At 50.2% G+C, this 27641-nt stretch overlaps 2 protein-coding genes across 3 annotated transcripts in view; both read left to right on the forward strand.

The window, feature by feature from the left end:
* The first annotated feature begins 10601 nt into the window (after positions 1-10601).
* The window catches only part of CDIP1 (cell death inducing p53 target 1), a 29668-nt gene continuing 12628 nt past the window's right edge, over positions 10602-27641 (forward strand). Inside the window, exon 1 of one of the 2 annotated variants that reach the window (XM_017886315.1) lies at positions 10602-10729. The gene's annotated coding sequence lies outside the window, so the exon portion shown is untranslated. Of the gene's footprint in view, positions 10730-10880; positions 11096-27641 lie in introns of those variants that run through there. The other variant, XM_017886316.1, reaches the window with a different exon arrangement.
* Positions 11109-18254, forward strand: LOC108538291 (uncharacterized). Its single transcript, XM_017886314.1, has 3 exons — positions 11109-11650; positions 16641-16755; positions 16866-18254. The coding sequence occupies exons 1-3, from the start codon at positions 11182-11184 to the stop codon at positions 16918-16920; spliced, it is 639 nt and encodes a 212-aa protein (XP_017741803.1). The 5' UTR covers positions 11109-11181; the 3' UTR covers positions 16921-18254.

Consider the following 27641-nt stretch of genomic DNA (forward strand, 5'->3'; position numbering starts at 1 on the left):
AAAAAAAAAAAAAAAAAAAAAAAAAAAAAAAAAATTACCCACTGTATGCTCTAACTAGCTCAATAACAGAAGATACAGAAACAGGTAAAGTGAGTACATGAGTTCATCTGCATTGCTATAAAAGAATACCCGAGACTGGATAATTGATAAAGAAAAGAGGTTTGTTTGGCTCACAATTCTGCAGGCTGCACACAAAGCACAACACCAACATCTGCTCCTGGTGAGGCCTCAGGAAGCTTCAAATTGTGGAAGGTGAAGGGGAGCCGGCAAGTTGCACGGTGAGAGAGGAGCAAGAGAGTGGGGAGACGCCAGGCTCTTTTTTATTTCATTTTGCTTTACTTTTTTTCAGACAGGGTCTCCCTATGTTGCCCAGGCTGGAGTGTAGTGATGTGATATTGGCTCACTGCAACCTCTGCCTCCCAGATTCAAGCGATTCTCCTGCCTCAGCCTCCCAAGTAGCTGGGATCACAGGTGCCCGCAACCCTGCCCGACTGATTTTTGTATTTGTAGTAGAGACGGAATTTCCCCATGGTGGCCAGGCTGGTGTCAAATTCCTCACCTCAGATGATCCACCCGCCTCGGCTGAGATCACAGGTGTGAGCCACTGCGCCCGGCTGGTGTTCTGTCTTGATGTGGTGCTGCTTGCACTAGTGAGTGAGGTTTGTGAAAATTCTTCCAGCTTAACACTCATACGCACTTTTTAAAATGGGGTCTCCATATGAGATTCGGCTCTTATTTTAACTCTGGCCTAAAATAATTAAAATAAGAGAGATAAACATTACCCCTGGGTCTCTGTAATGCAAACTGCAAGACAGGAAAGGCAAGGCAAGGAAGGGATTCCACCACATCCCCGGGGCCACTGTGTTGCCAGCAGATGGCACTGGTTGTAGAGACAGTGGAAGAGCTCCCGCTTTTCTTTCTCTCTCTCTCTCTCTCTTTCTTTCTTGTCTCATCATCCAGGCTGGAGTGTAATGGTGCGACACTGCAACCTTGGTGCACTGCAACCTCTGCCTCCCGGGTTCAAGTGATTCTCCTGCCTCAGCCTCCCAAGTAGCGGGGATTATAGGCATGCCCCACCACACCAGGCTAATTGTTGTATCTTTAGCAGAGACGGAGTTTCACCATGTTGGCCAGGCTGGTCTCAAACTCCTGACCTCAGGTGATCTGCCTGCCCCGGCCTCCCAGAGGGCTGGGATTACAGGCATGAGTCACCACGCCCAGCTCAGTTCCTGCTTTTCATACTTTTAGGAGCAAAAGTTCTTGGGAACCCCATGGGCTGGCCCTGCTGAAGGCCAACTGGTATTCCCCCACTGGTGGGAGAATGGTCTTCTGGTAGCAGGTGCCATGAGGTGGAAAGACACCTGTCACTGAAGATGTCCCGGGCCTACAGCACTCCTGCTGCCCCAGTTATGGTTAAATCTGGACTAAAAATAAAAGGTGGTGGCTTTGCAGTACCGATGTGAGGCTCAGAGGTGCGCCGCGGTTGCCAGGGAGGAGGAGCTGCGTTCTGCAGAAAGTGAATGTTGCCCAGGAAAAGGTGACACAAGCAGCTCCACTGCAAGCCTGAAAATAATCCCATTCCGGACAGCCATGGGCTCCTGATCTGACAGCGAGTGAGGCAGGAATATGAGGAACATCGTCCTGTCTCTGGGCCTGCGTTTACTTTGTTATTTCATCACATGTCTGAATTCTTCCGGAGTTACTTTTTGTGTGGCCCTGCCCCCTCCTTTTTTGATAACAGCTTTAAGATATAATTCATCTAACATACAATCCATCCATTTAAAATGCACAATTCAATGGCTTTTAGTATATTTGCGGATGGTTGCAAACATCATGACAATCAATTTTAGAACATTTCATTACCTTAAAAAGAAAACTTAGCTGGGTGCAGTGGCTCACCCCTGTAATCTCAGCTACCCAGGAAGCTGAGGAAGGAGGACTGAAGATGGCTTGAGCTCAGGAGTTTGGACCAACCTGGGCAATACTGGGAGACCCTTTCTCAAGGAAGGAAAGGAGGGAGGGAAGGAGGGAGGAAGGGAGGGAAAGAAAAAGTGAGAGAGAGAGGGAGGGAAGAAGGAAGTAAGGAAGGAAGGAGAAAGAGAGAGAAGGAAAGAGAGAGAAAGAGACAGAGAGAGAGAGAGAAAGAAAGAAAGAGAGAGAAAGAAAATCCGTACCCATTAGCACTTACCTCCCATTTCGCCTGAACTTCCCCCACCCTAGGTAACCACTAATCTATTTTCTGACTTTCTGTCTCTATGGGTTTGCCTATTCTGGACATTTTATGTAAACTGAATCACACAATAAGTGGGCCGTGCGCAGTGGCTCACACCTGTAATCCCAGCACTTTGGGAGGCCAAGGTCGGGGGATAACTTGAGGTCAGGAGTTTGAGACCAGCCTGGCCAATAAGGTGAAACCCCATCTCTACCATAAAAACAAAAATCAGCTGGATGTGGTGGCGGGCACAGCTGTAATTCCAGCTACTTGGGAGGCTAAGGCAGGAAAATCGCTTGAACCTGGGATGTGGAGGTTCCAGTGAGCCAAGATCACACCACTGTACTCCAGCCTGGGCGACAGAGCGAGACTCTGTCTCAAAAGAAAAAAGTAATAAATGGTCTTCTGTGACTGGCTTCTTTCACTTAGGAGGGGCTTCTTTTGCCAGGGCCGGTGGCTCATGCCTGTAATCCCAGCTCTCAGGAAGGCTGCGGCAGGAGGATAGCTTGAGCCCATGAGTTAGAGACTTGCCAGGGCGATATATCAAGACCCTATTCTCCACAAAAGGAAAAAAGACAAAAAAAAAAAAAAAAAAAAAAAAAAAAAAAAAAACACAAGAGAAATGGATGACTTCTTTCACTCAGAATGTTCTTAAGGTTTAGCCATGTTGTAGCATGGATCAGTGCTTCCTTCCTTTTTATGGAATAAATACTATTCCATCATATGGAGAAATCACATGTTGTTTATCCACTCATCAGTTGATGAACATTTTGGTTGTGTCAAAGAAAACCAGAGCTGTTGGGTGTGCTGGCTTATGCCTGTAATCTCAGCACTCTGGGAGGCTAAGGCGGGAGGACTGCTTGAGCCCAGGAGTTTGAGGCCTGCCTGGGCAATGTGGTGAGACCTTGTCTCTACAAAAATAACAAATAAATAGCTGGGCATAATGGCACATGCCTGTAGTCATAGCTCCTCAGGAGGCTGAGGAGGCAGGAGGATTGCTTGAGCCTGGAAGGTCGAGGCTGCAGTGAGCCATGATCGCGCCACTGCCCAGCCTGGGCAACACAGTGAGACCCTGTGTCTTAAAAAAAGATTTAAAAAAAAAAGAAAGAAAGAGGCTGGGCATGGTGGCTCATGCCTGTAATTCTAGCACTTTGGGAGGCCGAGGCGGGCGGATCATGAGGTCAGGAGTTTGAGATCAGCCTGGCCAACATGGTGAAACCGTGTCTCTACTAAAAATAGAAACATGAGCTGGGCATGGTGGTGTGCACCTGTAATCCCAGCTACTCAGGAAGCTGAGGCAGGAGAATCACTTGAACCTGGGAAGCAGAAGCTGTGGTGAGCCGAGATTGCGCCATTGCACTCCAGCCTGGGCAACAGAGCGAGATTCTGTCTCAAAAAAATGAAAGAAAAAGAGAAAAAGAAAACCAGAACTAGACAGTAGTTAAAGGTGTAAAAACAGATTTTATTCAGGACTACTGCAATAGGCGAAAAGAGACCTCAGCACAGATATAGGCTCAACTCCAAATACAACAAAGGAAAACAGAGACTGATAGCCAAGCAGTGGGAGGTGGGTGCTGTTGGTGGATGGAAAATTCCTAGTAGAGTAGGGTAATTCTTTGCTAAATTGAGTCTAACAAGAGTCTTGCTGAGGGCAGGTCAAACATCAACTGGAGGATGATGGGGGTTGTGAAATTTGGTCAGATATGCAGGGTTGATTCTGGCTAAATCAATTCAACAGAATTCTTGCTGAAACTGAGCACCTTGGCTGGGTGCAGCGGCTCATGCCTGTAATCCCAGCACTTTGGGAGGCCGGGGCATGAGGATCGCTTGAGCTCAGGTGGTTGAGACCAGCTTGGGCAATAAGCAAATTAAAAAAAAAAGAAACAGCTGGTTGTGGTTGCATGCGCCTGTAGTTCCAGCTACCTGGGAGGCTGAGACAGGAGGATCACTTGAGCTCAGGAGCTTTGAGGCTGTACTGAGCTATGATTGTGCCACTGCAGCCTGGGTGACAGAACAGACCCTGTCCCTAAACAAACAATTGGCTGACACAAAGACAGACACAGAAGTCCAAAAGTTGAGGTCTGGTTGGGGAGAGGATTCCGAGGAGCACCCAACTAATGTCTGGTCATGGAGAGCCTCTGTCAGTTGTTTTGACTTTTTGGCTATTATGAATATAAACATCCACACTATGATATGAATACCTGCTAGGCATATTTGCCTACTATAGGTTTTCATGTGGCTGTGTGTTTTCATTTATCTCGAGTGCAATCCTAGGAGTGGGACTGCTGGGTCACACAGCAGCTCCATGTTCAGCCTTTCGAGGAATGCCACCTTTCCGTGTGCACGTACACTTCAGTTGTCTCATCTAGTCCCCAGTTCCCGTCAACAGCAGGTGGGAGACGACAATTTCATTTTTGTAGGTGAGGGAGCTGAGACCCAGAGCACCTAAAGGCTAACAAATAATCCCAGCTGCCATTGGTCTGAGGGCTGGCTGTGTGCCAGGCACTATGAGCAGCGACCTAAATGCATTCAGCCATCCCATCCTTGCAACAGCCCCATGAAATTGGTATTAGGTTTACCCCCATTTGATAGTTAGAACAATTACATATACCTACTTTTTAGATAGGGTAGGGCTCTGTCACCCAGGCTGGAGTGCAGCGGTGTGGTCACCAGGCTCATTGCAACTCCTGCCTCCTGGTCTTAAGCGATCCTCCCACCTCAGTCTCTGGAGTAATTGGGACCACAGGCACGTGCACCACACCCAGCTAATATTTTTGCATTTTTTGTAGATACGGGGTTTCGCCATGTTGCCCAGGTTGTTCTCAAACTCCTATGCTCAAGTGATCTGCCTGCCTTGGCCTCCCAAAGTTCTTGGATTACAGGAGTGAGCCATTGCGTCCAGCCAGAAAAACGAAATATTTTGGAGAGGGTGTGAAGTGGTGTGGCCTAAGACTTGAACCCCGTTCCAGCTCACTCCATTTCCGGCTCTCACTGGCTCTCAAACCCTCCACTACTCCGTGGGCTCCAGAGATCAGCAAGTTTTCACCCGGTGCCGAGCACGGTAATGTTCACGTTGACTGTTCTACTTGACTTTTACTGCATGGGACACTTGGGACCACCCCTTTACCTACCCTAGGCCCTCCCCCTTCTGTGACCCTCCTCTTAGTTTCCATAGGTCCTTCCTCTGGATCCATCCTAGAGCCCCTTCCCTTCCCAATGGGCCCTCCTGTCTCAAATTTCCACCCCCTCCACACTGTCAGAATGATTTGTCTAAAACACGAATCCTGGCTGGGCGCGGTGGCTCACACCTGTAATCCCAGCACTTTGGGAGGCCTAGGTAGGAGGATCACTTGAAGTCAGGAATTCAAGACCAGCCTGGCCAATGTGGCGAAACCCTGTCTCTACTAAAAATACAAAAATTAGCCAGTTGTGATGGTGCGCGCCTGTAATTCCAACTACTTGAGAGGCTGAGGCAGAAGAATCGCTTGCCAAGAGACAGAGGCTTCAGTGAGCCAAGATCGCACCACTGCAATCTCTGTCTCAAAATAAAATAAATAAAACAAAGATAAAAAAAAAAACACAGATCATGGCTGGGTATGGTGGCTCATGCCTGCAATCCCAGCACTTTGGGTGGCCAAGGTGAGAGGATCACTTGAGTCCAGGAGTTCAAGACCAGCCTGGCAACCTAGTGAGACCCTGTCTCTATTTTAATATAAATAAATAAATTAAAATAAAACATGAATCCAGTCACACCACTCAGCCCAAAATTCTCAACATTACATCACCCACTACCTACCCAACAGGATACAGTCTAAATTCCATAGACGGGTCTATAAGGCTCTCATCTTTCCTCACCCTCTGCCCTCCCCTTTCCTATCCTACCATCCAGCCGTATAGACCTGCTTGCATTTCCCCACACGCTCTGCGTTTCATTTCTCTGCAACTTTGCATTGGCAGATCTCACTGCTTGGAGTGCCCTTCCCTACTTCTTTCACCTGGGGAATTCTACACATCCTTCAAGTCCCAACCTAAATGCCCTCCTCTCTGAAGACTTCCTTGTTCGGGCACTCCCTCTCCTGAACGCTCAAAGCACTCTGTTTTGACATGTTGAACATAAGCTACTATGTGAGTCTCCTGCGCTGGACTGTGTGCGCTTTGAGGACGGAGATTGGGCTTTATTCCATGTTGTATATTTCCAGGCCTAGAACAGGACCTTGCTTGGTCAAATGAGTAAATGAATAAATATTCTAGATCTGTGCTATCCAATACAGTAGCCACAAGCCACATGTGGCTACTGAGCCCCTGAAATGTGACTGCTCCAAAATGAGATGTCCTGTAAAGTACACACTGCATTTCAAAAACTTAGTGTGAAAAAAGGGTAAAATATATCACTCATAATTTTTTTTTTTTTTTGAGACAAAGTTTCGCACGTCGCCTAGGCTGGAGAGCAGTGGTATGATCTTGGCTCACTGCAACCTCTGCCTCCTGGTTCAAGTGACTCTCCTGCCTCAGCCTCCCGACTAGCTGGGATTACAGGCACCTGCCACTATGTCAAGCTAATTTTTTGTATTTTTAGTAGAGACAGGGTTTCACTGTGTTGGCCAGGCTGGTCTTGAACTCCTGACCTCAGGTGATCCGCCGGCCTCGGCCTCCCAAAGTGCTGGGATTACAGGCGTCAGCGACTCGGCTGATAATTTTTTATGTTGACTAGTCAAACAATAGTTTGCATATATTGAGTTAAATTTATTACTAAAATTAATTTCAACCTGTCTCTTTCAATACTTTTAATGTGGTTACTGAGAAATTATTTTTAAATTTTTATTTTATTTTTTTTAGAGACTGAGTCTCACTCTGTTGCTCAGGCTGGAGTGCAGTGGCACAATTCTTGCTCACTGCAGTCTCAAACTCCTGGGCTCAAGTGATCCTCCTGCCTCAGCCTCCCAAGTAGGTGGGACTATGGGCGTGAACCATCACAGCTGGCTAATTTTCTAATTTTATAAATTTTTTTGTAGAGATGGGAGACTCACTATGTTGCTAAGGCTGGTCTCAAACTCTTGAACTCCACCTTCCAAAATGTTGGGATTACAGGTGTGAGCCACAGTGCCCAGCCTGGACATTTCTGAATGACACGTGTGCTGGTCTCCCAGCCTTCTATTTGCCTCTCTTGGTTTAAACCATTCTGCATACCGTAGTCAGATGATCCTGTGAAATGTCAATCGAATCATGTAAGTTGCCACAGACACTGAATTAAGCAAATACTGAACCACTGCTTCTGGGGGAACAACCTAGGTTCCTGTGAGCCTGTGGACACAACATTTTTGTCAACCAATCAATACATAACCTTGTTTTCTGGGTGCTTCTGTTTAAAGGCAACTTAGTTAATATATATTGTTGATTCAGGGCAATTGAACTCAGTTGCCTGCACCAAGCTATCTGAGCACAACTGTTCTTTCTATAAGGCACATCACCACCTTCTCACACTTAGGAATGCTGGACAGCACTTCTGCACAACACTGAGGGACATGTGAAACGGCAGAATCACCAACAAAAAGCGTAAAATGAGAAAAGATGACACTAAATAGAGCAAAAAGGAGACCTGTAGGCAGCGCTGCCCTGTCATTTTTAGAGACAGGGTCTCGCTCTGTTGCCCAGGCTGGAGTGCAATGGCACAATCCCAGCTCACAGCAGTCCCGACCTGCTGGGCTGAAGTGATTCTCCCACCTCAGCCTCCCGAGTGGCTGGGACGGAAGGCGAGTGCCACCATGCCAGGCCAGTGTTGCCTTATTTGACCTCGGCGGACAATGTGCAGGATCGTTATGTCCACGAATGAATGAGAAAGCACCACAAGTATTGATTTTGGGATTAGAAATAAATGTTAGTGAGTAGGCAAATTTGCAAACACAAAACCCGTAAATAATGAAGATTGATTGTAACTCTACTGCTTAACACTCTTCGAGGACTTTAAATTCCACTTGCAATAGAATCCAAACTCCAGCCAGGTATGGTGGCTTATGCCTGTAGCCCGAGCTACTCGGGAGGCTGAGGCGGGAGGACTGCTTGAGCCTAGGAGTTCACAGTCATAGTGAGCTATGATCACGCCACTGTACTCCAGCCTGGGTGTCAGATCAAGATCCCATCTCAAAAAAAGAAAGAAGAATCCAGAGTTTTGTTTTGAGACAGTCTTGCTCTGTTTCCCAGGCTGGAGAGTAGTGGTGTGATCTTGGCTCATTGCAACCTCTGCCTCCTAGGTTCAAGCAATTCTCCTGCCTCAGCCTCCAGAGTAGCTGGGATTACAGGCACATGGGCCCGGCTAATTTTTGTATTTTTAGTAGAGAGGGGTTTCACCATGTTGGTGAGGCTGGTCTCGAACTCCTGACCTCAAGTGATCCGCCTGTCTTGGCCTCCCAAAGTGCTGGGATTACAGGTGTGAGCCACCATGCCTGGCCAGAGTTCTTAAAATGACCTACAAATCTCAACATGATTTGGATCCAGCCTGCCCCACTGACATCCTCACCTTGCTGACTCTCTCACCCAAGGCAATCCCTCCTTCTGGAATGCCCTTCCAGAATAGAATGTCTTTTCAATTTCATGCCCCTGCCTCAGCATAACCTTCTCTGAGAGGCCTTTTCTAACCTCCCTGTCTAGAGGCCCCACCCTGTAACTCTCTTAGGGCATCCCTTCCTCTCCTTCACAGTTCTGGGCATTTTGTGGTTTCCTTGTATACTGTCTGTAAGAAAGGAAGTGCCTGAGCAAGTAGCCACCCAGTGGGTTCATCTTCCTGGCTGCCCAGATAGAGCCAACGTATCAAGACAGGGGAACTGCAACAGAGAGAGAGAGTTTAATCCACACAGGGCTGGCTGAATGGGAGACCAAACTTGTATTACTCAAATCAGTCTCCCTGAAAATTCAGAGCCTAGAGTTTTTAAAGGGTAATTTGGCAGATAAGCTGCCAAGGAGCAGTGAGTGCTGATTGGTGGGGTGGGAGATGAAATCACAAGGTGTTGAAGGATGCAAGAACTGGTTGAGTCAGATTACAGGTCTGGGTGGCCTTGGCTGGTGCATCAGCATGTAGGGTCAGACAAATACCTAAAAGTACCAATCTTAGGTTTTACAATAGTGATATTACACCTAGGATCAACTGGGGAGTTTTAGAATCTTGTGGCCTCTGGGTGCATGACTCCTAAACCGTAATTTCTTTCTTTCTTTTCTTTTCTTTTTTATTTTTTTGAGATGGAGTCTCAGTCTGTCGCTCAGGCTGGAGTGCAGAGGCATAATATCAGCTCACTGCAACCTCCGTCTCCTGGATTCAAGCAATTCTTGGGCTTCAGTCTCCCTAATCGTTGGGATTACAGGTGCGTGCCACCATACCCAGCTAATTTTTTTTTTTTTTTTTTTTTTTTTTTTTTGAGACGGAGTCTTGCTTTGTCACCCAGGCTGGAGTGCAGTGGCCGGATCTCAGCTCACTGCAAGCTCCGCCTCCCGGGTTTACGCCATTCTCCTGCCTCAGCCTCCCGAGTAGCTGGGACTACAGGCGCCCGCCACCTTGCCCGGCTAGTTTTTTTTTTTTTGTATTTTTTAGTAGAGACGGGGTTTCACGGTGTTAGCCAGGATGGTCTCGATCTCCTGACCTCGTGATCCGCCCGTCTCGGCCTCCCAAAGTGCTGGGATTACAGGCTTGAGCCACAGCGCCCGGCCCTAATTTTTGTATTTTTAAATAGAGACAGGGTTTCACCATGTTGGCCAGGCTGGTCTCCAACTCCTGACCTCAAGTGATTCACCTCTGTCAGCCTTCCAAAGCGCTGGGATTACAGGCGTGAGCCACTGAGCTGGGCCCTAAGCCATAATTTCTAACTTTGTAGCTAATGTTAGTCTTACAAAGGAAACCTGGGTCTCAGGCAAGAAGGGGGTTTGTTTTGGGAAAGGGCTGTTACTATCTTTGTTTCAATATTAAACTATAAGTTGCTCCTAAAGTTAGTTCCGCCTATGCCTAGGAATGAACAAGGACAACCTGGAGGTTAGAAGCAAAATGGAGTGGGTTAGCTTAGTTCTTTTTCACTGTCATAATTTTACGTTGTAATTTTTGCAAAGGCAGTTTCAAGCGCAGGGACAGTGTGTGATTCAAGGTTTTACGTAATGCACCTCCCAAACTCAATAAATATTAGTCGCATAAAGGAAAAAAATGCAGCCCTGGAGGAAGATGCCCTGTTGCTGGCATGGGTGAAGAAGAGGCGCTCACAGGGAGGGTTCCTTCCCTGTTCTCCAGCCTCGTATGCACCGAGCAAACAGGCCCGGAACATCCCACGTGCTCAGCCCCTGCTCCACGCCAAATCGCCTTCCCTCCCACTGACGTAACCACGGCGCATCACGTGCCTCCCGAGACCCCGCCCCCCGCTGTGACGCCCCGGGCCTCGGCCCTGGTCCAAAGTCTACCCGCCTCCTTGTGACAGAAGTGCGACTGCCAGCTGCCGAGGCGTTCGGTCCTGCCGCTGCGGCCGCTGCCCCAGGGCTGCGGGGACGGTGAGTCGCCGGGACGCATTCAGAGACGGCTTCCCGCGGGAGCCCTCCTCCCCGGGGGAACGGTCTGGGCGCCGAGCCCCTCAGGTCGGGGCGTGACCTCGGATTGTGGCGACCCCTCCCCGCCCCGGCCCGCGGCGCCTGCGCGGTGCATGCTGGGCACCGTAGTCCCCAGTCTCCGAGCGCGCTGGGGGTCGACCGGGCGGACTACAAGTCCTAGAAGCCTCTGGGCGGTGGGGCTAGGGCGGGGGGGGGGTTCGTTGTGCGCGCAAAGCCCCGCGGGGCTGAGGGTCTTGTACTCTCCCGGCTCCTGTCGGGACCCAGGCACCTTTCAGCGTTCGGCTGGCTTCGGGCACCGGGCTTCTGGAGGTAAAGCAGGGCCGGCGGTTGGGGCGCGGCATGGCGGGGCCCGTCCTCTCCTCAGGGCGCTGCCGAGAGCTAGCGCGGCCCTGGGGATGTCGAAGACGCTGCGGTGGCTGGGCCCGGCGGGCGCCCCGCTCTGTGCCGCGGGGTTGTGCGCCTGGAATGGCAGCCTGCTCGCCCGCACGGTTTTCTGTCAGGGAAGGTTGTGGAAATTGCCAACTCCGTCTTGCAGTGCGAGACGGGGAGGGGAGGGGCGGGAGTTGTTTTCTCAAGGAAAGAGGGTCGGGGAGGAGCCCCGTGGCGGAGCCAGCCCCTGCCGAGCCCAGCGGGTGACCTTGGCCGTCCGGGAGCCCAACAGCGTCCTGCACCCGCGCCCGTATCGCCGACGTGTGGAGTCGGGATGTGGCGCTCGGCCGCGCATCCCCCGCGGAGATGGCGACGGCCTGGCCTGGGTTTGGGCTAGGAGTCGCGCCTTCGAGGACCTTGGCTTAGCGAGTTCCTGGGGGGCTTCTCAACAGGTGTTAGGTGAGGTGGGGCGAGCGGCTGTGAATTCCTGCAAAGGTGGGTTCAAGATCTGCGTCAGAACCACCGGGGACTCTTGGGAAACGGGCAGATTCCTGGGCCCCACCCCAGGTGTTGCGATTCTGTAGTTCCGGCGCGCGGCCCGGGAATCTGCATTTAGTAGGCTCCCCAGATCATTCCCGGGCGCAGCTGGGGCTGAGAACCTGTCCCAGTGAGGAGGATGGCGGGCCCGAGGCAGGGACGTTCCGTAGCGTTTCTGCCAGTTTCTTCTGTATTCTGGAGCCTGATGCTGGGCAGGGCGGTGCCTGGGCAGGTGACTGCTCTCCTGGGTTCTTTGCTGCTTTCCTTGGGGCCGATCTAGGTAGAACTGGGTGGAGGGAGGCGTGCCAGCTCTGCCTTGCCCTCTGCCCTTAATCGGAAAGGTTATGCCCAGTCATTTGCCAGTGTCAGAAGACTCCCCCTCTACACATTCATTTATGAAAAACGTGAAACATATAAAAGTTGTGAACACCCACAGACCGCCCCCTAGAATATAGAGTTAACATTTTATTGTATTTCATCACATATCTGTCCACCCAGTAGTCCCTCTTGTTTTTTGTGTCAAAGTAAGTTGCAGATATCAGTGCCTTTCCCTCCCAAATAAGCATGCATATCATTAATTAGAGTCTTAGAATTGTTTATTGGGTTTGATTTCTTTATCTTCCGAATGGTTTTTACCTTAATGGAAGCCCTGGGTGTTTAGAAATCCTTCTCTCACCCTTGAGAATTTGAAGGAGTTTGGAGGTTTTCCACAGGAGGGGAGGACCAGGGAAGAGCTTTACAGGTTCTCTTAAAAGGATTCATTTATTTAAAGCCAGGGTCTTGTTCTGTGGCCCAGGCTAGAGTGCAGCGGTGCTGTCACATTCACTGCATCCTGGAACTCCTGGGCTCCAGCGATCCTCCTGAGTACCTGGAACTACAGGCATGTGCCACCATGCTCGACTAACTTTTTATTTTTTTGTAGAGATGGCGTGTCATTATTTTGCCCAGCGGGTCTCTAACTCCTGGGCTCAGGTGATCCTCTCGCCTCACCCTCCCAAAGTGCTGGGATTACAGGCAGGAGCTACTGTGCCCGACTTTACAAGGATTTAAAAGCAGCCAGCCATGGTTCTAGAATCACCATAAGAGCAGAACATTGACTGTGTGATGTAAAGTAATACTTCAGGGAACAAAATTGTTTTGAGAAGTAGCTAACGGAATGCGTCCCAAAGGCCAGCTTGCTCCAGCAGATCACGTTGGCAGTAATTGAAGCTAGTCATCAGCTTGCAGCTCCGTGTCGGCTCATTACACTGTAAGCGTGTCCGTGTTGAACCTACCAGTTCAGTGTGTGTTTTCTAAGCTCTAGGAGAACTGGGCTGTGTAGTGCAATTGAGCTCATGGTGTTGATGCACTGGAGGCCATGGCTTTGAGACCCTTGGGCCCAGGTACTTTGTTCCTTAGCCACAAACGCCAGCCCTTAACCCTACTCAGCTGCCTGAGTGGGAAAGAAAAGAGACGCACTGTGCAAATTTGTCTCCACTTTGAGGAACGTGGTTCCAAGGGCAAGGACATGTTTTTACTCATAGAGGACATGAAAATGTGGCGGTTAAAGTTGTGGCATTTTTTTTTTTTTTTTTTTTTTTTGAGACGGAGTCTCGCTCTGTCACCCAAGCTGGAGTGCTGTGGCCGGATCTCAGCTCACTGCAAGCTCCGCCTCCCAGGTTCACGCCATTCTCCTGCCTCAGCCTCCCGGGTAGCTGGGACTACAGGCACCCGCCACCTCGCCTGGCTAGTTTTTTTTTGTAGTTTTTGGTAGAGATGGGGTTTCACCGTGTTAGCCAGGATGCTCTCGATCTCCTGACCTCGTGATCCGCCCGTCTCGGCCTCCCAAAGTGCTGGGATTACAGGCTTGAGCCACCGCGTCCGGCCAGTTGTGGCATTTTATAGCATGTCACGTGCTGGTGAGAAGGTGGCAGGCAGGGAGAGCTCTGCAGAGGACCTTGGTGCTCCATGGGGAGGATGGAGAGAGTGAGCCAGGCTGGCAGTGGTGACAGCAGGTTCCCTTTCCCCCACGAGGGTACTTGGAAATAGATTACTGAAAATGGAAATGTGCTCCTTTCTAGGATCCCACAAAAAGTTTGTTTCTGTCTCTGCCTAGTCAGGAGTCTCCCAGCCACAGTCTCTGTGGGAGGTGGTAGAGGCTACATTGTAACACAGTGCAGCAGAGGTGGGGGTGCCTAGGGCCTGTGCCAGAACCTCCCCATGCCCAGAGGGCTGTCCACTCTGGGAGACACTGGTTTGGCGGCTCCTGAACCCGTGAGCCTGATGGCCCTGATCACCACTTCTCCTACTCTGTGAGTCATCAGGTAGTGGTCTGGTGACAGTGGTGGTGTCCTGGGACCAGGGCTGCCTAGGTGTGGAGACCTCTCCGTCATATTGAAGCTGTGTGACAGACAGGCCTTGCTCACCGCATCTGTGATAGGTGAAGAGCAGCACCCAGGCCACAGGAAGGCCTGCATCTGCTGTTAGTGCTGAAGAAATGAAGGTCCCCTGATGGCAGACAAAGCAAAACCAATACAAAGCCTGCAGTGCAGGGTGACAGGGTCCAGCAGCATTCTGATTCTTCCCTTGAAAGTAGTTGTGATGTATTTTTGGTAATACTGTATCATTTTTCCAGAAAACATTTCTTGTCACCTTTTCAGTGCTCCTGATTTGTGGGTGAGACCTGGCTTGGTCTGTACATTGATCCAGTACCATCGATTCTTACTGCAAGGAGGTGTAACGGGGTTCAGTGAACACTTGGGGGTCTTCCTGAGATGTAATTGTTCAATCAATGCTAATTAAGTCTCAATTTAGATCTAGTCCCAGTGTCTGGGTATTTCCCCCAAGAAGGAAAAGAGAACAAGGCAGGTGGAAGTAGGTAGAGAAGGGTGCTAGAGTTGCCTCGGGAGGGTTTAGGGAGAATTCCAACCCGTGTTACTTCAGGAAGAAAGCGAGCTTGGTTGTTGCAATTCTGGTTAACATGCAGGCTGGGTGCCGTGGCTCACGCCTGTAATCCCAACACTTTGGGAGGCCAGTGGGGGTGGATCACCTGAGGTTGGGAGTTTGAGACCAGCCTGACCAACATGGAGAAACGCTGTCTCTCTAAAAATACAAAATTAGCCGGGCATGGTGGTGCATGCCTGTAATCCCAGCTACTCCGGAGGCTGAGGCAGGAGAATCACTTGAACCTGGTAGGTGGAGGTTACAGTGAGCCGAGATTGTGCCACTGCACTCCAGCTTGACAGAGCAAGACTCTATCTGAAAAAAACAAACAAAAAAAACAACATGGAAACAGCGGCCTCACAGGCTGGGGAAGCAGGAGGAAATGGGGTTCTTTGCAGAGTACAGCCCTATGAACATGCTTTGTTCTCACCTGTCAGCCAGGGAGGTGGCAGCACTGCAGGACTTTGCCAGCTGAGGCAGCAGCCAGAATGTCTAAGTGACTTGCCCATGGTTGCCAAATAATGGCAGAGAAGGGCCCACGGCTGGCCCTGAAACAGCAGGGGTGGCGGGAGAGCAGCTGAGGGAGACGTGGGCTCTCCTGGCCCCATTGTGATTACTGCGTCACGAAGTTGACTGGAATTCAAGAAATGGTGTTTTTTCCTGTCTGGATTTTTGGCTATGAACATAAGTACTTTCCTGAGGAGGCAGTGGAGTCCGTCTCGGCTGCGGCTGTGTTGTCGCCCTGGGCAGTGGCCTTTGGGTTAAGAATGGCACAGGAGGGGTCGGGTGCGGTGGCTCACGCCTGTAATCCCAGCACTTTGGGAGGCCGAGGTGGGTGGATCATTTGAGGTCAGGAGTTTGAGACCAGCCTGGCCAACATGGTGAAACGCTGCCTTTACTAAAAAAAAAAATTAGCCAGGCGTGGTGGCAGGTGCCTGTAGTCCCAGCTACTCAGGAGACTGAGGCAGGAGAATTGCTTGAACCTGGGAGTTGGGGGTTGTAGTGAGCCGAGATCGCACCACTGCAGTCCAGCCTGGGCGACAGAGTGAGAGACTGTTTCAAAACAAACAAAAAAAGAATGGCACAGGAGGTCCACTTAGGTTAACCCCAAACCTCTGCACTCATTTCTTCAACACACATGGACCAGGCGCCAAGCAGAGCCCAACGATACGAGTGGGAGAGTCCCAGGATTCTTGAGGGGAGATAAGACAAGGGACAGAGAATCCCTTGGCAGGGGAATCCTCAGGAAGGCCCACGTTTGCAGGGAAGTGGGGTGTGGGCGTGTTGGGAGGCCAGGGAAAGAGTACAGGGGTGGGCTTGGGAAGGGTGGGGGCACGAGATCGTTTGGAGGAGTGTGAGTTACGATCCGGTGGGGTCATGGTAGATCTGGGATATGGTCCAAGTCCAGACTCTTCCCTGTCACCCTTAACTGTTAGATGAGATAGTGGATCTGAGGGCCTTTGAACCATGGAGTTAGTGGGACTTGCTGACTGGTCATGGTTTAAGGGGACGAGAAAGGTCTGGAGCGCCTCTCAGCCATCCAGCTTGGCAATGGGAGTGAAGTGAACAGAAGGGTCTGCTGGCTGGAGAGCAGAGTTCCTGCCTGGAGTGGCAGCCAAGCTGCGGCCCATCCACCCACTCACCCATGTTTCACAGGCTGCCTGGTGCCCTGGAGAAACTGGCCCCAAGCCCTGACCCTGCCCTCCAGGAGCTATGGGTCTGACTGGAAGATGGCCCTGATCACAACTTTCTAATTCTACATGTTATGAATGACTCTCTTGCCCTAGACCTAGAACTCCCTGGCCACCTCCCTGTAGAGCTTTGAAGCCCCTGACAGGCCTCCCCTTTTCTCTGCTGGAGCACTTGCTGTCACAGAGGCAACAGCTCCTGCTGGGCTTGCCCCTGTATTTTTTATAAGTTCTTCTCAAGTGTCACTTGTCTTGCCAGGTGGATCTGCAGCTCCCTGAGGGCAGGGACAACAAGGTGAGTGACCTCTATGGAGCGTCTGATGAGTCTTTTCAAACAGGTAGTCACTTAAACAAAAGAGAGAAAGGAACTTGGATGGTGATGGCTCTGCTGAGTGAAACGGCTTCATCCTTGAACCTGAAGAGTCCTGCCCTGTTCAGGGGTGAAGGCCTCAAGTGAGCACTTCTCAGGTCTCGGATTCCCCAGGCATTCTGTGTCACCTGACCTCAGGCCTTAGTTTCTGTCCCCAGCATGGTCAAGCTCAGGTTTTGTGGTGTGTGTTTAGCTGCTTTGCAGGGAGAGTGGCCACACCATTACACGTTTCTCTGTGGCCCCAGTAAAACTGGCCAAAAAGGAACTATACCTGCTGAAGGTGGTGTCCAAGTGCTCTCCGGGTCCTCAGCTCTAGGAGCCACCTACTTGATGTCAGAACTTTGGAGGACTGGATTAGCATCGCAGGTGAACACAGAAAATGGAGAATTGCAGGGCGACATGATTTCCCAAGCTCTCTACAAGCCTCTCAGCTTATCAGGTAAAAGTGGGCATCCTGTTGTGGCCAGAGGACCTGGCCCACCCATCCTCCAATACAAGGAGTGTTCCCTGCTCAGTGGAGCTGTCCTTGGTGAGAACTGCAGCCCTGCGGCAACCCCTTCCTTGATCTTCCTTCCTCCATGCCACGTTTTGTTCTGTGCCGGGCCCGATGTTTTATTTCTGTATTTTATGCCCTCCAGTCAACCCCCCACTGAAGGTGCATGCCGTTAAGACAGACATTGATCTGCCATCTTCAGTGCCTAGGAAATGCCTCACACATAGTGTGTGGTCCATACTTACTGGTTGAATAAAATGATATAGCATGCCTGCATTTCAGCCGTCTCATCTTCCTAAGAGCCAAGATGCAGGGACCATGGTCTGCATGTGCCCTGTCGTTCCCTGAGTGTTGGGGGTGCTGTTTTGCATGCAGGGTTGAATTCTTCAGTACACATTCAGTGGGTTCGGTTCTACAGTCAACTAGCAGAGCAAAGACCTCATTAGTTAAACTGTCCTCTAAAGTCCTTGAATTGCCTATTAGCTCAGAGGCACTCCCACTGCCAGAGGCCCGGAGGGGCCGCAGCCCTGAGGAAATAGCAAGTTCTGTGTCCCATTTCCCTCCTCAGGGAAAGCAGGGGACTGGGCAGCGTCACTTCAGCTTTTTGTCCTGGGTACCATGAAATCTGTGTAAATAGAACGCATGTGATGGAATTCCATATGAGCTGCAGCTTGTGAAGCACTTAATCGGGAGTGTGAGATCCCACTCAAGTGTATTTTGAAAACCGTTTTTGGAGAATATGTGAGAAAAGAAAGAGGGCTGACAGTGATGTGGAAGGAGAAAGAGTCAGGACAGCCAAGGTCCTGTCTTGGCTCTGTCATCTGCAGGCACCTGGGGCAGCCACTTCTCTCCTCGGAGAGCGCTCCCAAGTCTGTGCCACTGCTTGCTCGCCCACTGTCATCTCCAGCACTTCACAGGGCACCTGTCTTCCATGGGTGCTTAGTAAACATTTAAGACAGAAATGAATGGCAGCTTAGACTTGGACTCAGTCATCTCTGATGGCCTTTCAACCTCCAAAAGGTGGTCTCTGGCCAGGTGCAGTCACTCACGCCTATAGTCCTAGCACTTTGGGAGGCCAAGGAAGAAGGATCACTTGAGGCCAGGAGTTTGAGACTGTGGCGAACATGGCGAAACCCCATCTCTGAAAATACAAATAAGAAGACTGGGTGCGGTGACTCACACCTGTAATCCCAGCACTTTGGGAGGCCGAGGCAGGTGGATCAGGAGGTCAGGAGATCGAGATCATCCTGGCTAACACGGTGAAACCCCGTCTCTACTAAAAATACAAAAAACTAGCTGGGCGTGGAGGCTGAGGCACGAGAATTGCATGAACCTGGGAGGTGGAGGTTGCAGTGAGCCAAGATCACGCCACTGCACTCCAACCTGGTCTCTGATGTCTGAGTCATAGAGAAATACATACATGGCCAAGCAGATGGCAGTCCCAATCATGACGTGGGTTCCTGTTTTCCCAAGCCTCCAGAATAAGTCTTCTGTCCCAGTCAGCATGAGTGAACTCAGGGCTAGATGTGACTTCAAGTTACAGGAACTTAGGCAAAAACTGCAATTACTTTTGTACCAACCTCATAAACTTCTACGTACTATTTCTTTTCTTTCTTTTTTTTTTTTTTGAGACGGAGTCTCGCTCTGTCGTCCAGGCTGGAGTGCAGTGGCTGGATCTCAGCTCACTGCAAGCTCCGCCTCCCGGGTTTACACCATTCTCCTGCCTCAGCCTCCCGAGTAGCTGGGACTACAGGCATCCGCCACCTCGCCTGGCTAGTTTTTTATATTCTTTTAGTAGAGACGAGGTTTCACCGTGTTAGCCAGGATAGTCTCGATCTCCTGACCTCGTGATTCGCCCGTCTCGGCCTCCCAAAGTGCTGGGATTACAGGCTTGAGCCACCGCGCCTGGCCTTTTTCTTTGCTTTGCTTTGCTTTTCTTTTCTTTTCTTGTCTTTTCTTTTCTTTTTTTTTTTCTTTTCTTTCTGGCAGTCTTAATCTGTTGCCCAGGTGGAGTTCAGTGGCACAATCATAGTTCACTGCAGCTTTGAACTCCTGGTCTCAAGCGATCCTCCTGCCTTGATTTCCCAAAGTGCTGGGATTTTTTTTTTTTTCTTTTTTGTGAGATGTAGTCTTGCTCTCTCGTCCTGGCTGGAGTACAGTGGTGGGATCTTTGCTTATTGCAAGCTCCACCTCCTGGGTTCACACCATTCTCCTGCCTCAGCCTCCTGAGTAGCTGGGACTACAGGCGCCAACCACCACGCCCAGCTAATTTTTTTGTATTTTTAGTGGAGACGGGGTTTCACCGTGTTAGCCAAGATGGTCTCTATCTCCTGACCTCATGATCCGCCCACCTTGGCCTCCCAAAGTGCTGGGATTCCAGGCGTGAGCCACCGCGCCCGGCCTTTTGTGTTTTTTTTTGTCTTGTTTTGCTTTTTGAGACGGAGTATCACTTTGTCACCCAGGCTGGAATGTACTGGCGCCATCTCAGCTCACCACAACCTCCGCCTCCTAGATTCAATTGATTCTCCTGCCTCAGCCTCCCGATTAGCTGGGATTACAGGCATGTGCCACCACACTCGGCTAATTTTGTATTTTTAGTAGAGATGGGGTTTCTCCATGTTGGTCAGGCTGGTTTCGAACTCCTGACCTCAAGTGATCCGCCCGCCTCAGCCTCCCAAAGTGCTGGGATTACAGGCGTGAGCCACTGCACCCAGCCTATATACTATTTCATATAATGCAGTGTATACTACTAATTCAGTTTGTTTCACACCCAGCCAGTATGAGTGAATTCTTAGGGTCAGATGCCAACTAAGAGTGATAGGAACTTAGTTAAATTTCTACACGCAAAATACACTGTTGCATCTAATGTAGTATAAAATACAAATTAGATTCCCACTCTCAGTTCCTAGAGCACTTTCTTCACCCAGCAGAACTGTCTTCAAAATAATTGAAAGAATGCCCTGTAACATGAGAAACCTAAATGTCGCAGGGATGAGCCACTCTCCTCACTGTTCTGAGGGAAAATTGCTGGAAGGGGAGCTCTTGTGTATAGGTATGTATGGTGACTGACACATTTGGAAGAAGAAAGCCTAGAGGTTTGCTTTTCCACATCCCACCCCGACCCACGGAATAGGGGGACTCAGGCAAGGCCTGGCCGCAGGCAGAGCCCAGCTCCCTGGCTAAGGAGGGCCAGGAGACATCTGTGTCTGAATTAAGACTCTTCCACCTGGGTGACTGTGAGTGGCCACATGTCTTGACTGCACTTACCTGCTTGGTGCTTTTTTGTAGATTGCAATGCTGTGTCTTGATCTCACCCAGTAGACAGCTGGTTGAACAGAGTCAACCCAAGACTGTCCATTTTGTGTCTGCTCGATACAGGCAGACGGAAGGATTTTGTTTAAGGGCTCCATTTTGAGCGCTTAAGTGATGGTTCTTTAGGTTGATGCTGTTTCTAAAATTAGCCTTGTAGTTACCAAGCCCTGCCTGTGGGACAGGTGCAGATGACTTGTTTATTCACTTGTGGTTGTGCTGTGTCTGTTTTTTTCCTTTTGCTCTGCATTTCCTCTCCTGTCTGTGCTTCCTTCATTTTCTCTGCCAGGACATGCAGGAACAAGCTCTTGAGCAGCGATCTGCCTGGGAGGCAGTTCAGAGTCCCAACGAGATCACTGGACCAGTTGGGAGGTTGGAACTGTGTCCTCAGCATGGGCTCCATCACTCCCGTTTTTATTTTTCATCCAGTGGGGACTTTCTTACCAGCCCTCCTTGGTCAGGTGACCTCCCGCTGGGTCTCCTGGCAGGGTCTCCTAGGCTAGCAGGACCTTGAGGTCATTACATTCCAACTTTACAGATCTAAACTTTCCATTTGCCTGGAGTACCGGGAGGTGATCTGGCAGAACTGACTCATTTGACCAAACTCATGGGAGACCTACGTAAAGGCCATAAGGGGCTGATTTTGGAGAGGAGGCCACTAGCCAGTCCAGGCCTCTGGCTTGCTCTACAGTGCATTTTCTCCTGTATATGAAACTAGATTATGTAGTCTGAGGTGTGTTTCCGGATTGAGGAGGAGTATACTTTTTTTTTTGAGATGGAGTTTCACTCGTCGCCCAGGCTGGAGTGCAATGATGCAATCTCGGCTTACTGCAACCTGTGTCTCCTGGGTTCAAGTAATTCTCTTGCCTCAGCCTCCCAAGTAGCTGGGATTACAGGCATGCGCCACCACACCTGGCTAATTTTGTATTTTAGTAGAGATGGGGTTTCACCACGTTGGCCAGGCTGGTCTCGAACTCCTGACCTCAGGTGATCTGCCTGCCTCAGCCTCCCAAAGTGCTAGGATTACAGGTGTGAGCCACTGTGGCCAGCCTTTTTTTTTTTTTTTTGAGACAGGGTTCCCCACTGTCATCCATGCTAGAGTGCAGCAGTGCAATCATGGCTCACTGCAGCCTCCACCTCCTGGGCTTGAGTGTGCGTCCCTCTTCAGCCCCCCCCCCCTCCAAGTAGCTGGGATTATAGGTGTGAGCCACTGTGTCTGACTTATAATGAGCATTTTGAAGAAGGAATCATGTAAGGGTGCTGCCCACCATTAAAAAACTAGAAACTACACATCAGTAGAAAGTTTCTGTATGTGTACGTACATATAAACAAATCCCCTAAACTCTATGTGTTAATATGTGGTATGGCTGAGTGCAGTGGCTCATGCCTGTAATCCCAGCTCTTAGAGAGGCAGAGGCTGGAGGATAGCTTGAGCTTAGGAGTTTGAGACCTGCCTGGGCAATATAGCGAGACCCTGTTCTCCACAAAAAGGAAAAAACAAAGACAAAAAATATGTTATGTATGTAAATACATCTAAAGAAGAATCACACTGTGCTACTGCTTTTTTATTCACTCGCTGCTGTATCAAAACCATTTGTCTGTGTCAATAAAAATCTATATCATTGGCCAGGTGCGGTGGCTCATGCTTGTAATCCCAGCACTTTGGGAGGCCATGGTGGGTGAAATCACCTGAGGTCAGGAGTTCGACACCAACCTGGCCAACATGGTGAAAACACCATCTCGACTAAAATACAAAAACTAGCCAGGCGTGGTGGCGGGTGCCGTTAATCCTTGTTACTCGGGAAGCTGAGGCAGGAGAACTGCTTGAACCTGGGAAGCAGAGGTCACAGTGAGCCGAGACTGCACCATTGCATTCCAACCTGGGCAATAAGAGCAAGACTCCATCTCAAAAAACAAAAACAAAAAAAACTATATCATTTTTTAGGGGCTGAATACAGTTACATTATATAGATAATCACATGCATGTAACTAGTTCCATTTTCTTGAACATCAAGACAGTGGTGCATATAAACATCTTTGCCTGTGAATCTGTGTTTACACGTCCATTTACCTCTAGAACAAATACCCTGACGTGGAATTGAGTCAATAAGACAGTACAGGTAGAAAGGCTGTCCAGAAAAGTTGTACCGATCCACTATGCTGTGGCCCCGTGCTGTGGACGGAGTGTCAAGTGAGAAGTGGTTTGCCAGGAGGTTTGACTAAAATTCAGCATGATATAAATTGCACAGTAATTGTCGTCGTCATAGTTCCTAGAGGCCTTACTACTTTTAGGTTTAGAACCATTCTTCGAGTCTGACTGACTTTGCTTCTGCTTAAGAGCAACAGTGTCACTGGGCGCGGTGGCTCACACGTGTAATTCCAGCACTTTGGGAGGCCGAGGCTGGTGGATCACGAGGTCAGGAGATCGAGACCAACCTGGCTAACACAGTGAAACCCCATCTGTACTAAAAGTACAAAGAATTAGCTGGGCATGGTGGTGGGCGCCTGTAGTCCCAGCTACTCAGGAGGCTGAGGCAGGAGAATGGCATGAACCCGGGAGGCGGAGCTTGCAGTAAACTGAGATTGCGTCACTGCACTCTAGCCTGGGTGACAGTGCAAGACTCCATCTAGAAAAAAAAAAGAAAGCAACAGTGTCTTCTTTTTTCTTGTGTACTTCCTCTCTCAGGCTTGTGTGGCCGGCTCTGAGTGGTGTGCCCTTCACCCATGGCCTCGCCCGTGCCTCATCACAACTCTTGATAAGGGGCTGCTCCTGCCGCCATATCACAGATGGAAAAAAAATCTGAGACTGGAGAGTCAGGTGGTAGGGCAGGGTGGTGGACATGGGGTCTGATGCCCGTGCCCCACTTGGTGCAAGATTCTGCCCCTGCAGCTCTGCCTGTGACACAGGGCTCATGCTTCTGTTGGAGGGCACAGTGGTGTTTGGGGCCATGTGGTTGGGCTAATGTCTTTTTTGTCTTTTTTATTTTATTTATTTTATTTTTATTTTGTTTTTTATGTTTATTTATCTTTTTTTTTTTGAGACGGAGTCTCGCTCTGTTGCCCAGGCTGAAGTGCAGTGGTGCAATCTTGGCTCCCTGCAAGCTCCAACTCCTGGGGTCACGCCATTCTCCTGCCTCAGCCTACCGAGTAGCTGGGACTACAGGCGCCTGCCACCATGCCTAATTTTTTTTTTATTTTTAGTAGAGACAGGGCTTCACCATGCTAGCCAGGATGGCCTCAATCTCTTGACCTGTGATCTGCCTGCCTTGGCTTCCCAAAGTCCTAGGATTACAGGTGTGAGCCACCGTGCCCGGCTATTTTTTATATTTTGAGACAGAGTCTCGGACTTTTGCCCAGGCTGGAGTACAATGGCATGATCTCGGCTCACTGCAACCTCCGCCTCCCGGGTTCAAGTAATTCTCCTGCCTCAGCCTCTCGAGTAGCTGGGATTATAGTCACATGCCATCATGCCCAGCTAATTTTTGTATTTTTAGTACAGACAGAGTTTCACCATGTTGGCCAGCCTGGTCTCGAACTTCTGACCTTGTGATCGCCCCACCTCTGCCTCCTAAAGTGCCATAATTATAGGCATGAGCCACCGTGCCTGGCTGGGCTGGTGTCTTATCTCTGCTGAGACTCATCATGGTCGAGGAGGAGCATGCAGGGTTGGGTGGGAAGAGAGCCAGCAGATGGGAAAACCAGATCTGTTTTCTGGTCCTTTCTGTGACTTAAGTTGAGCTTGCTTTGAAGTGTTGAGAATTCCCAAGGTATTAGATACACCCATGTTCAAGTGTAAAAATAAATAAATGGTTCAGAGCCACCAGCGATGTTATCTGAGGGAGGGACTGTCTCTCGTCCTGCTTCCATCAGGACAATGGGAAATGGGCCATGTCCAGGATTTCCCAGGCCTGCCTTGCTAGAACTTGGCAGCTGAGGACAACGGTCCCAGAGAAGGGGATACATTGGCAACCTCCCTGAGTCTTGGGAGGGCTCAGCCTCACTAGAGACTGCTCTGCAACTGAGTGGACCTTGGTGGAAGGCCTCCTCCTCCCTCCTCCTCACCCAGTGTTGGGAATAGGGTTCCTCTGGTCAGCAGCTGAAAGGCCACAGAGAATCCTGCCCTGGTTCCACATGGACTGGGGTGGCTGGATTAGCCCCAGGTTTGGGTAGGGCATGGTGGAGAAGGGAGTGGAGAGGGTTTGGGACCCAGGAGCAGTATCACAACAGAGGCTCCCTTTTGAGCACCTCCTCACTTGGAGCACTTCCTTTGTGTCCCTTTGCTGGGCACTTGCATCCAAATAGTGCATGCTCTATTGACGTTCACTGCACACCATCGTCCTCCTCACCTCCTCCTTGAAATGAGCTGAGGTCATGCTGAAATGAGCACTGGGGTTGCAGGAGAATGTGCCCTCCCTCCAAGGCAACCAGCCTCTCTTCTCTTGGGGCCTATTTTAACTACAGAAGCATCTGCTCCAGCCTTCCCGCCAGGGGGTATTCCCCATGCCTTGACTTCTGCACTGGCTGAGGCTGTGTCCTGTGACCTAAAGAAAGCCATGATCCTTTTGATCATGGATCCCTTGAAGAGAACTTGTGTTCCTTCAGGCTTAAGGAACTGTAGAGATATATTTTTGTGGTGGAGGGGGATGAAGTCTCACTCTGTCACCCAGGCTAGAGTGCATTGGTGTGACGTAGCTCATTGTAGCCTAGAATCCCTGGGCTAGAACAGTCCTCCCACCTCAGCCTCCCAAGTAGCTGGGATCACAGGTTTCTATCACCATACCTAGCTATTTTTTTTTTTTATTTTAGAGATGGGATCTTGCTATATTGCCCAGGCTGGTCTTCAACTCCTAGCTTTAAGCAATCCTCCCACCTTGGCCTCCAAAGTGCTGGGATTACAGGTGTGAGCCCCTGCACCTGTCTATGCTGTATATTTGTAATGACATTTGTTTTTCTTCCTTGTTAATACTTAACCTGAATTTAATATACCAATAATTAACCAAGAAAACAAGTTTTATTACTCACGTGGAAGATGTGGGAGGTGGTCAGTTTGTGCTGGTGTGGTGTCCCATGGCTGTCCTAGGCACTGGCCTCCATCCCAAGGCCCTCATGGTCAAGCACAACTACTGGAGCCATGGCATCCATCTTCCAGGCAGCAGATGGGAGGAGGGCAGGAAGGATGAAGCGCCTGGCTACGGGCTGAGTCGGCTTGCCTTGAGTGCCTTCTTATGGTCTGGACACTTCTGCTTACAGCTCATCAGCCAGAGCATTGTCACTCTAAGAAAGCTTGGGGACCATCTTGGTTGATGGACTGCTGCCCTGAGTGGAAGTGGAGTTCTGTATTCAAGAATCGGGGAGAGAGTGGATTTGGGTGCAGCTGACAGTCTCCAGTCTGTACTTCATTAGGAAGAACGATGCTGCTCCAGATCTTGTTATTCTGCCTTCTTCCTTTGCAGTGTGATGTGGAGGAACACAGCATAGCCCTGTATGGGTGGTGGTATCTGCGTAGTCATTCATGGAAGATGTCTCCAGCAATACAGCCTGGACATTTACATGGGGGGTTTCGTTCAGCCTCCCAAGAACCTCATTTTCCACATGGGAAAACAGAGGCTCAGAGAGGTTGCGGAATTTGTCCAGGGCTGGAGGCCATCAGGGGCGAGGCAGGGTCCCAGGGAGACTTGTGCTCTCCCAATATTGTATTGACAGTCAAGCAAACAAGGCCACTGTCTTTGTTCCCAAGTGCCACAGTGCAACAAGGCTGAATGGTGCTGGAGGTCTCCTGGGGAAGCCTAAAGCCTGAGGAGAAGGGCCTGGGACACTGCCCAGCTGACCTTGTCATCCTTGTCCTGGAGATCTGGGGTATTTGAGCTCTGAAACAACCCCTGTGGCCGGGTTGCTGTGAGGTCCCCAGGCTGCCATCTGGCCACCCTCCAGGGCATAGCCCTCCTTCCTTAGGCCTTGTGTACTTACTGTTCCTTCTGCTGTCCCCATCCCTCCCTTTGCCTGCTGGTCTCATTAACTCTTCCACCACCTCCTCCCAGGCTTGTTTGAAGAGACGCTGTTAGAGCTCCAGAATGGTGATATTGCCGTCCTTCTACTGTATCCTGGACTTTCTCAACACCACTGGTCACAGGTGTAATTGTGTTTGTGGTTTTTTTGGTGAGGGGGTGATTATTTAATGCTCGTCCTCCTTACTTGACTGTAAGCTTCTGGAAGGCAGGGACGTGTCTTTTGTTTTTTGAGATGGAGTCTCGCTCTGTCACCCAGGCTGGAATGCAGTGGCGCAATCTCGGCTCGCTACAACCTCCGCCTCCTGGGTTCAAGTGATTTTCCTGCCTCAGCCTCCCAAGTAGCTGGGACTACAGGCACCCACCACCACGCCCAGCTAATTTTTGTGTTTTTAGTAGAAACGGGGTTTCACCATGTTGGGCAGGATGGTCCTGATCTCTTGACCTCATGATCCATCCACCTCGGCCTCCCAAAGCACTGGGCTTACAGGTGTGAGCCACTGCGCCCAGCCAGGGACATGTCTTTAATCCCCAGCCTGTATCTGGCATGGAGGATGTGCTGAGTAACTATCAGAAGGAATTCCAGAAAGAAGCACCATCCCCTGCCCTCCCCTCAGAGGGCCTCTGTTACACGGTCACCTCACAGACCGTGCTTCAGCCCAGCCCTGGGGTGCTTGGGAGAACAGGCGGAACAGCTATGTGGTACCGCGCAGGGAGTCAGCAGCCATCCCTTGCAAGTAACAGTCCCCCTTCTAAGGACCCTCATGCTGTATGGCCCCTTACAGCAGTTCAGGAAGTTTTTATATCCATGCCTCACTTAATTCTCACACCGCCCTCCCAGGTGGGTTTGAACTAATCTGTCTCTGTGTTAGATGGAGATGTCACAGGATGGAAAGGCCTGGTGTGGGCCAAGCCTTCCTGGAAGGGTCCCCTTTGGGCCTGCACCCTTGGTGGGAATTCTGTGCTCTCTTCTTGCTGTCTCGTCCCTGCTGGGTGCTGCCCCCTGGACTGAGAGCATCTTCCCTGAGGCCCACGTCAGCTCCTGCTTGCTTCTGGCTCGCTTCTTACTTTGGCCTTTTCCTCCAGACCTGGTTTGGGCCTTGCCATTCTCTTTTCAGACTGAAGGAGCACACAGAGTGTTTGTCTTTTACCTCTGCTCTGC

Source organism: Rhinopithecus bieti, unplaced genomic scaffold (assembly GCF_001698545.2).
Source record: "Rhinopithecus bieti isolate Rb0 unplaced genomic scaffold, ASM169854v2 scaffold_13704, whole genome shotgun sequence".
Taxonomy (NCBI): Eukaryota; Metazoa; Chordata; class Mammalia; order Primates; family Cercopithecidae; genus Rhinopithecus; species Rhinopithecus bieti.

Bases quoted from the DNA above. Each gene is read 5' to 3' on its own strand.
- LOC108538291 (XM_017886314.1), top strand. From the start codon at position 11,182: ATGTCGAAGACGCTGCGGTGGCTGGGCCCGGCGGGCGCCCCGCTCTGT. The intron at 11,651-16,640 runs GTGGGTTCAAGA...CTTTTCAAACAG, and splicing joins GGCTGTGAATTCCTGCAAAG to GTAGTCACTTAAACAAAAGA. The intron at 16,756-16,865 runs GTGAGCACTTCT...GTGTGTGTTTAG, and splicing joins TTCAGGGGTGAAGGCCTCAA to CTGCTTTGCAGGGAGAGTGG.